The sequence below is a fragment of the Dermacentor variabilis genome, chromosome 1 (genome assembly GCF_050947875.1).
Source record: "Dermacentor variabilis isolate Ectoservices chromosome 1, ASM5094787v1, whole genome shotgun sequence".
Classification (NCBI taxonomy): Eukaryota; Metazoa; Arthropoda; class Arachnida; order Ixodida; family Ixodidae; genus Dermacentor; species Dermacentor variabilis.
The window spans coordinates 22,584,704-22,594,670 of NC_134568.1; the positions used below are offsets into that span (position 1 = coordinate 22,584,704).

Below are 9,967 nucleotides of genomic sequence, written 5' to 3' on the forward strand. Positions count from 1 at the left end.
GCATGTCCGTGCTCTGGAGTATGTGCACGATCTGCCTTCGTACTTTGGAGCGCCTTCAGGCCCAAAACTGTCAACATGACTCTGCCTGTTGCCTTTTACATAGACGTTCGGCACGATACAGGAATCACGAACACATCTTATGGAAGTATACAGGTCCTGTGAGCCTTTTTCTTCTCAACTTCGAGTGCTCACTGGACACGCACACCACTCCTTGCCTTCACGCCAAGAAAACCGCCATCACTGTACCTGTTAAGATGTATCACTGCTCACAGGGATGTCATTCCCTCAGGCTTCGCCCCTACCGTCTTCTATCACAACCCTGTCACCACTTTTCACCTCCCAGCTGAAGTCAAGCGTAGCTAATAAAGTGTGCTTCACCGGCTACACCTCGACGTCGCCTTCACTCGACACCACTCGAACAGGACGTGCGGACAGCACGAACTGTGCGTGAGACTCTGCAACATGTGTTTGGCGCCTGCCCTCAATACGTGCCACAGCGGAAGACGCGGGCTTCTACGCTGACAGGCATCGGAAGGCAATGTTTGTCGGAATTAAGATTCTATTTTGGCTGTGACGTGAAACTCCACAGCAGAAAAAAAGCAGCTACCAAAGGCTGTTATAGACTTTTTGCCGATCACCGGACTGATCTCCAGACTTTAAGGCATTGCTTCCTTCCAATTCTCATCATCATCTTTCATCACTCTTTTTTTTTTTCGTCCTCTTTCCCCTGCGCAAGGTAGCAGGCCTGAGCATACCAGCTCAGGCAGACCGATCCGCCCTTCCAATAATTAGTTCTCCTCTCCAGCGTAGTTGACAAGTCATGATAAAAGATAAACAGCTCGAGCAAAAGGCAATGGACAAAAAAACCGACCGGACAGGCGCTCGTCTAAACCGGCCATATTAGCGTAGTGGCTATGGCGTTGTACTGCTACGCTCGAAGTCGCGAGTTCAAAGCGGGCCGCATTTCGATAGGGGCGAAATGCAAAAGCTCTCGTGTACCGTGCATCTCGTGCACGTCAAAGAACGGCAGGGGGTCAAAGTTAACCCGGAGTCCCCACCTACGGCGTGCCTCATTATCAAATCATGGTTTTGGCACGTAATACCCCAGAATTTCATCTTTAGGCGCTCGTCCCATCCTTTTACTTTCTCATTTTGTCCTTTCCACATGCTATTGTTCTACTGCCATACGCTATCGATCCTGTGAAGCGCTGTAATTCGTCGGCAACTGGTACGCCGCACAGGTAAAGTTGTGCGAAAACTGCGAGCTCACGCTTGCGTAACTCTCGGACACAGTCTTGCTAACACGCGTGAGACCACAACACTTCTAACAGCAATATGCAAGTACCTCTAGGCGCATACAGACAACATCGCGCATAATTTTGTTCCGACGAAAAGATTTTTCACTGCCTCCAGTTCTACTTACGTTCTCTTCCAGCCACCGCCAGTCAATAGTGCCGTCACGGTTTCGGCGCCTGATCAAGTTGAGCGGCTCCGGTGAGGCTGAGCGAGTTCTCTTCCGCCCCTGCTGGCGGGAACTTCCGCCATCTCCTGGTTCCATACTTGGTCTTTTCGAATCCACGGTTGTGGTCATCAGAACATGTAACAACAAAAAACAAGACGTATGAGCCTCGAGCAGCCGACAGCAAAGTGCGAGACCATCGCGATCAGGTGTGAGGACATCGACAGAGCTGTCGCCTCTATACGTTGTACACAAATTGGTCACTCGCATGCTCTTTTATGAGTTCACACTGACAGTGGCCACTGCCAATCTTTGCCACTGACAATGGCCAAGATTTCTCACGCTAACATCCTCCCGAAAGTCAGTACAATCTTCTCGATGTAGCATGCATTGTTAACAGGCTCGTTAATCCCTTCCGTAGCTTCATTAAGAACCTTTATGAAAATGTAGCCCATCTTCAAATGGATTGCCAATAGTATTCGCTCTAAGCGTGCAAGTTTTATCGAGTTTACGGCTCAGTTTACACCATCTGGGTACCATGCGAGGGGTCCACAGCACTCCATCTGGCAAACTAGGTAGTCTGTATGTCTGCTCGACAGCGAGTATTGAGCAGAGCGATAGTTTGTGGGCGGAAAGTCGTGCTTTCGACACACCATTTATTGTATCTTTATCCGATGCTCTAGAGTATGTGCCATGTCATATCAAGTTCACTCACGGTAGGTATCGCCGTAGTCAGCATTCACGTCCAGCCAGCGACCAACCTTTCTTTTCCTGAAATGAAGATTTTTCAAATGTGTGGCAGCGCTACTGTAGTGTGATGAAAACACAGCGCTTAGAATGTTACAAGGGAAAGCTGAGGCCTCCACGGCATACTGGGCAAGGAAATTAGAAGTTTATGCTTATTGAATGACGGATCTGCAATTTTCTTGTGTGGTTTCAAATAACTGCTCAATGTGACTAGATCTTACAATGTCCTCCAGTGATCTACTGAACCTTCATACGCACGCCTGCGCCCAGCTCTAGGTGGCGTCAGCATGCTAAATGGTAGATGCCGGAACGCGCTATATCGTGGACTAAACGTTCCGCACAATTTAGCAATTTTCGAGACTCGGAATGAGGGTCCGCCAACAGGCCACTCAGACCATGAGTCAGATAAGCCGCGGTGCCTGCAATTGTTAGTGTCGTGCAAGTAATCACATTTCTCCTCTGTCCCGAACTATCTCGTGTCCCGAACTGTAGGGTGCCTCAATTTGCGCGCCTCCCCGTCGGCCGTGCGCGGCGACGGCGCGCGCAGCGAAGCACCAATGATGATGATGACTGCACCTCCTTTGAAACCGGGCTGGGGAAAATACGCCCCTAGCCGGCTTGATTTAATTACATGTTTCTAGATCTATCTATATCTAGTCATTCGTGTATTTGATCTTGATCTTAACTTTCGTATTTAAAACCTCTATCTCTTCACTGCGTGCTTACCTACACTTGCAATGCCTCCGGTTCTAACTCGGACAATTCACGCCAACTGGTGTAGGGCGTGGCAGTTATGTTAGATGGCACTTGACGGCGGCGCGGCATAGGGTGACAGCGACACAGAGACTCGCACTTGCTACTTGCACCTGTTTTCAGATCGCAGCTCATAGGCGCCCGTTGCTGTGAGGAGCATCGGCGTCACGTGCCGAACGAACGCGCACAACACGAGAGCGAACGTAGCGCGGAGCGGATGATGAAAAAAGGGGAGAGGGAAGCGCCGCGAGGAGAAAAGCGGAGAGGAGGGTGCAGCGAAACCATGAGGCGGAGAGCGGAGGAGGTTATGACGAAAGGGCGTGGAAGAAAGCGAAGCGCCGGCGGCGAAAAGGCATGCGGACAGCGCGGAAACAAAGCGCTGACGTGAACTTCGGACCCACTGTGCATGCGCTAATTCGCCTGTGGCGCCGCCGCCGCCGCTAGAGAATGCGCTCCACGCGAGCCACGCATTCCCGTGTTGACGCTTTCTTTCTGAACAGTGGGTGGTGCAACCGTTGGAAATGCTTCGCCTGCCGCTGCTGTCAAACGAGGTACGCGAGCAGAGTCTCAGCGTCACCACCGATAGCACCCTGTTGTTCAGAATCAAATTCTTTCCTACATCGCAAATTCGAAACACCTAAACAGCTGCGCTCAAAATTCGCGTTAGGGAGTATCGTAATCGTTGATGAATTCTTTTATTGTATGCTTAGTTGCTGACTAATGTTACGCGTTCGGGGCATGACAAGGTATAATTTAATACAATTTTTATGTTTATACATTTACAAGTCACCTATCCGAGCGCTTTCTTTTTTAGAAGTGGTTGCAAGATACCCGGATCCCAGATACGCCAAATCCGCCCGAAGTCTGCTAAGAAGACATTATCTTCGAAAAGAAATAATAATACAGCTCTCTAGAAGACAGCTGCCAATTCTAGTGCCCTTCCCAAGTGGAGCCAGCCCATCGGGCCCATAATGTTTCCTTCTTAAGTGCATCGGGCTAACGCGCATCAAAAATAGGCACGCGGCTATGCCCGGGCGGCTCACCTTCTCAAGCACCTCACGCGGAGCATGCTCCTTTTTGATACTCTCCCACTAATGTCACAGCTAGTTCTGGGTTCCTCTCGCGCATCATACTTGCTCTATAACGCCGTACCACAACACAGCAATATTCTACAATACAGCGCGTTCGGATATCGGCTACAAGTGAAGGCATAAACTCGCCGTGCTCTGCCCCTAGGAAGCCCCTACTCTGCCAGTAGTATACCTACTATGTGTGCCATATAGTTTCTCACTATAACACCTAGAGGGTAATCTGGCGCCACCGTCTATGGGAGTTTCTTAAGGGGGCACCGTGCCGTCATGGGAATGACGGTATATGTGTCTGCGAGGCTCGCGTTGGCTGGTGTTGTAAGAGGCTTCGTCTAAAACGTGGATATGGCTACACAAATAACGCGTTCTCAAAGTAAAATCTTCATAAAATGTTTCCATTCACGCATATTACATCTTTACTCACCCTCGATGCATGATCAAGCGAAGAAAAGCAAGAACAGACGACCAACTGTTTCAAAGCGAGCGCGAACCTTGTCGTCTGTCCTCCAACTTTAGCGGCCCGCTGATATTTTTTACGTAACATATAGTCGTACACGCATTAACAAGTTCTCATAGTTAAACAAAACATGCTTTCGCGTAATAATAAAGCTAAAACAGTTTTTCACGTGCTGTTCTAGTAGAAAATGAATCATTATGACAGACGGAACGGTATTTGCCAAGCGCGTCTTCAAGGTGTCCTGTCTCTACAAGAACGATGCCAATCCGAATCCACAATATACCGGCATTCCCATGCATACCACAGCGCAGCAGCGCCAGATTTCCCTCTAGGTAATGTAGTGAGAAACTCTATGATGTGTGCGGAAAGATCGCGGCTAGAGTGCACTACATAGGGGGAGTGAGTCTAGCGCGGTTTCCCCGATGAGGCGATCTTCATTGAAATGTTGGTGTCGGCACCGTCGCCTTCGCTTGAATGAGCGGTCCCGCACGTCGGCCAGACGCGTGTCGCGTCTGAGACCCTACCGCAGCTGCATCGAGCTTGGACAGGTGTGTCATTCTGCCGTATTCAGTTTTGCTACTCGGTGGCGGAAACGCTTAGTTTATTCTCCACCGACGTGCTGTAAAGAAACTGGTGAAAGAGCGACGGAAACCACAAAAGTGACGGTGCGTCGAGCAGGCGACCGCGATTGGGCGCGCGAGATCACCTCAGCCAATCGGCGCAGCTGAAACAGCCGGAGCTTCAGGATAAGGCAACGGCAGCGCCGCCACAATTTCAGCGTTTTTGCATCACTCTTGGCGCTTGCTACGACATCCGCCGGACTCACTCTCCCCTTCTAGTCTACTCTATTACGGCTACGCTTACGCAGCGGGCATCGAAGCGGAGGCTACGAGTGCCTCTGTTATTGCGCGATGGCGACGCACCCACTCTGTCTCCTTGTACCTTCTTTTCCTTCGGCACCGACCAAATTCACACTGTTAAGTGTCAGAATGTTACGACTCATGAGGTTGACGCGTGGCGGTAACGCGCGGAGCATGACCTGACTCTGAGCGCCACCAAACGGAGGGGAGATTGAGAAGTGCCAATTACTAATAAACACACCGCCGATAGGTCCTTTAACAAGAAGATTCCAATGGCCGAGACTTTCACAAAGCTCCAGGAGCTCCGACCACGATGCTAAAGGGCTAAACATGCGAGCACTCCGATTGTTGCCCGTGCTAAGCCACTTCTGTATGGCGAATAGGGCCAGAGGTGGAACAGTGGTAACTGTCCTGACCGAACGTTTCCGAACAATAAAATGCATGGTGGCGTCCCACTGGCACTTACTGAAACATTGGCGCTCTTCACACGACGTCTCTCAAATCCCGAACGTCGCAAAATATTACTGCATCAGCTGAAAAACAGATCACTTACATTTGGAGCCGCCAGACTGAGCACAGGTGAAAGCGGCCAAGCGAAGAAATCGGCTGAAACGAAATGAGTGTTCGTGAATAAGTGCAAAACTTATCCGCCAAGTAACTGGTGGGCAATCGTAGAGTCCCCTCTGCTGCCTGGATTGCAAGAAACCTGAACTAACTCACCACTTTGCAGGCAGCGTCACTGTGCCACGAAGCTGGTGAATGCGCCAACTGCTTCCATCGTTTTCTTCTTCCCCGCACTCGCGTATTCAGACACTCATTGTGCCTCCTCCTTCTGAACTGCATTCTCATAGGGAGATAGAGAAACAATGAAGCAATGTGAAATGCAGTCTTCGAGGAAAAACTCGTACCGTTTGAAGAAAATAACAGGTATTATATATACCTAGAACCTTTAAGATCGCAGTGGTGGTGCCAGAAAACTGACATTAACATTCTATTAAACAAAAGTGAAAAATTGACAAATTGCGCCCTCTGTCACCAGCGAAGCGGTGGCGCAAGTCAATGGAGCCTGTCTCCGAAAAACTGACCACCTATTAGCGCGTCGGATTTCCTGAAATTGGTTCACTTCCATAAATTACAGTTTATTATTTCACTATACGCCATCGGGCTTTATTCCAGTAGCTCTACTAACTTTCTGGACCGCTCTTGTGTACGGATCCTCTTGTAGCGCTGCGTTTAGACGGCTGATATCTTGCGAATGGTAGTTCGTCTGCTCCATGTCTGCTGCTATAGGTGTTGATAGTAGTTTCCTGCGACTTAAATGAATGAGTGACCTCTCTGTAGACAAGGCTGGCACTTTGGCGCATACTGCGGGGCAAAAGAAATTCATAAGGACTAGAACGTATACCGTTGCAATGTTTTAAATTATTTTGTTTGCTTTCTTTCTGTCTTTCTTTTGCTTTCATAAGCCATGTCGTCGAGCTTCTCGGAGCACTTTTGTGGAGTGGCATTGCACTGAAGCAGCATTACAAGAGGCATACGTGCCTTATTTGCGATCGCGAGTCACACCAGAGCGCAGAAACTGCATAGACACGCTGCGTAATGTAGTCTTTCTTGAGCTGAGGAAACGGTCAGGCAGTCTAAACTTTTAAAATTACAACGGCGCATATAAATTTTGCAAGCGAGTTGCAGCATCACAGCGCCTTCACCTAGAAGGCGAGTACAGCAAGCGTTCCATTATGTTTAACTTCTTGCTGTCAATTAACGTGGGCTTTAGGCAGGTTACGAGAGCCGTGATACCTTGTGTCATACGGGCTCTTTCGATTGTGATCGAGCCAATCGGGATAAAATGTTTCGTTGGCGATTGACTACTTTGTGGAGTATCGTGAAGAGGAGGCAATAGGGCTTGCAGATTTCAATTCTCGTCGATTTGAACGCTTCTTTGCAGCATGTGCGTTTGTCAGGGGTATACGCGACGGGGGCATACAGAAATAAAAAGGAACTCGTGTTTGAGGCTCTCTTTTTTCAGGCTTTACAACAAGAAATTTCTAATATTCTTCGCGCACTAACAGTAAAGCGCTGGTATTTAGCCAACGTTACAGACCTCAAGAACCGCCGCGAGCTGAATAATCCTCTAGCTTGTGGCTGCTGAGCCGAAATGCTTTACCTTTCGCCTAAAAAGTGAGAACGGGACCGATGGGCTACGCTACCGAATCATTTCAACTCGCTTCTACACGATCGTGACTAGAAAAGTAAGAAGAGTATCCTGTGGTAAAAGAAAGTACTGTACACGCAGAGGGGTACTCTCGTCCTCTCCATGCGAACAACACACTCATCAAAGGGGAACGTACGAAATCAAGGACCAACAATTAGCCACAATAACACCAACAGCATAACTCGAGCAATATTTAAAGGACCGTTCGAATGCAGGTGAAGCACCACTCGAGAGACACTCCAATATTTCAACATTGGCCTATAAGGGAGTCGTTTATTATTATTTTTTTAACGCTCCTCAGCGCATGTTCTCACCAGCTGTACGAAATCTCAGCGCTAAATTCGCTGATTTGTGGAATCGCTGTAAGAGAAAAAAGCAATGTCAGGGAGGCGCTGGGACCAGCATGGAATCTGGTGAGACGCACTGCTTACTGCCCATCAGTTAGACAAAATCCGAAGCGTAAACTCAAAATAAATAAAGCATGCGAACACTCCGTTCATGGACAACGCATCACGAAGGCGAATTTGTTAGTTCGCTTAGGATAATCTTAGCAGGCGTGCAGCTTGTATGCTTTGCCCGGGAGGCGAAGCGGAAAGAGAGAGAGAGAGAGAGAGAGACGCACAAATATTTTTGTTTGCATCAAGCCGTATCTAGTAAATAGAGCATTCCATTTCATACCTTCCCGAGGAACGTATATATATTCAGTGACAATGAGTATGACGAAAGTGCATGCGGCGGTCAATGAATGCTTGCTACGCGAAACAGAAGAAAAAGTATTTTGTTCGTAGAAATAAGATTGAAATGAATGGCGGGGTTTAACGTTCGGAAACTGTACGGCGGATTTATTTTATTTCTTTTTTATTTTCAGCTAATTGGGCTATCGCAGGAGTGAGAGATAGAGGTAGTGGGTCCAGCGTGGGCTCCTGGCTGAGGCTTTTTTTATTGAAGAGTTGTTGGCACTACCGTCGCTTTCACCTGCATGAGCGGCCCTGCGCGCCGGCGGGACGCTTGCCTCGTCGGAGAACCTACCCCAGCCGCATGAAGCTTTGACAGGTGTTTCAGTCTACTGCATATAGTTTTAATACTCGGTGGCGGAAAGACAGATCTTATTCTCCAGCGCCCTATAGTCTATAATATCGAGAAAGAGCGACGGAAACGATGCAAACGACGCAACGACGGCGCGTCGAGCAGACGACAGCTACTCAGTCCGCGGAAGCAAACAACAGGCATTGCAAACAACATAACGGGTGGCTTTCTCTCTCTCTCTTTGTCTCTCGTCTGGCTGCGCGAATATCTTTTTTAAGTTGGAGCAATATACAGGGACGCGCGTATTTCGCTTAACGTGCTCGAAAAAAGATTTTGCGCTTTAACTCTGCAATGTTCTAGGTAATATGTTGCAATAGGATCGCATTTTGGAATCTACGTCGTTCAGTGTAACACTTGCCACAGTTAATTGCTTAGCTTTTAAGAAAAAAAGTGCGAAGTTGCATTTTTTTTGCGGGGGTGCGACCTGCTGCCGCGACGGCGCAAGCCCAAACTTGTGTCGCCGCCTGCCGGCTGCTACACGAAGCAGCCGGCCAGGGAGGGTTGCAGCGTGTTGCCTGCTCCTCTGGGACAGGCCGTACCCCTCCCTGAAATGCGGCGCACGCGCACGCAGTAGGAGCGCAGATGTACGTGCGCAACAACTCAAACATCGAACATAGTCAAACAGGGACAAAATCACGAGGGAAATTAAAGGCAGTTGACATCCATCATGCGTTACTTACCGAGGAGATAAATAAAACAGACGTCCGAAAAGCCAGTGTTTGTATCCAGAGGCTATTCACTCTTCGCACAGCCAGGATTAAACTTCTTTCTCCTTGCGCAGCGATGCAAACGCCCAATCACAACAGCACACAAATTTGCCACAAGAAGCCACAACAAAGCCGTAAGTGCAAAGCACACACACACACACACACACACACGCAAAGAAGTCGGTAAAATATACGGAACGATATCGCCCGAAGTGTAATCGTCAAAAATGCCGTATGACCTCTCGACGACGATGGCCCCTTCGTTAGAAGTCGATGTCCGACAGAAGTTGTGTGTTCCAAAAGGCTGTCTTCTTCTTAACAAACCATAGAAATAATCTCCACCGCTCTGGCTGTAGAGTAGCGGTTACATGCCCCTTATTTGTCTATTTCCAGGAGCAGCAGTGTCGTCCTACTGATGCCTTCCGCACCTTCAAATACTTCAAACCATTCAACGGTCGCGGCGTGTCTCATCATTGGCTGCAAGAAGCCTGTCACGACGCTTCGAGATAACCAATGGTCAGCCGCTACTTTCCCTCTCTCTTAATTGAATGATGGCAAGCAAAAAGAAGCAATAAACGGCGCGATGGCGAGAGAGAGA

At 48.8% G+C, this 9,967-nt stretch overlaps 1 protein-coding gene across 3 annotated transcripts in view; it reads right to left on the reverse strand.

The window, feature by feature from the left end:
- Positions 1 to 9,758, reverse strand: part of LOC142570355 (uncharacterized) — a 48,402-nt gene extending 38,644 nt beyond the window's left edge. Inside the window, exons 1-4 of one of the 3 annotated variants that reach the window (XM_075678759.1) lie at positions 9,343 to 9,758; positions 6,085 to 6,208; positions 5,918 to 5,970; positions 1,424 to 1,565 (exon numbers count right to left, since the gene is read on the reverse strand). In XM_075678759.1, coding sequence (XP_075534874.1) covers positions 1,424 to 1,565; positions 5,918 to 5,970; positions 6,085 to 6,207 — 318 coding nt within the window. In that variant the 5' untranslated portion in view covers position 6,208; positions 9,343 to 9,758. Of the gene's footprint in view, positions 1 to 1,423; positions 1,566 to 5,917; positions 5,971 to 6,084; positions 6,209 to 6,304; positions 6,402 to 9,342 lie in introns of those variants that run through there. The other 2 variants (XM_075678746.1, XM_075678752.1) reach the window with 2 other exon arrangements.
- Between the last annotated feature and the right edge of the window lie 209 nt (positions 9,759 to 9,967).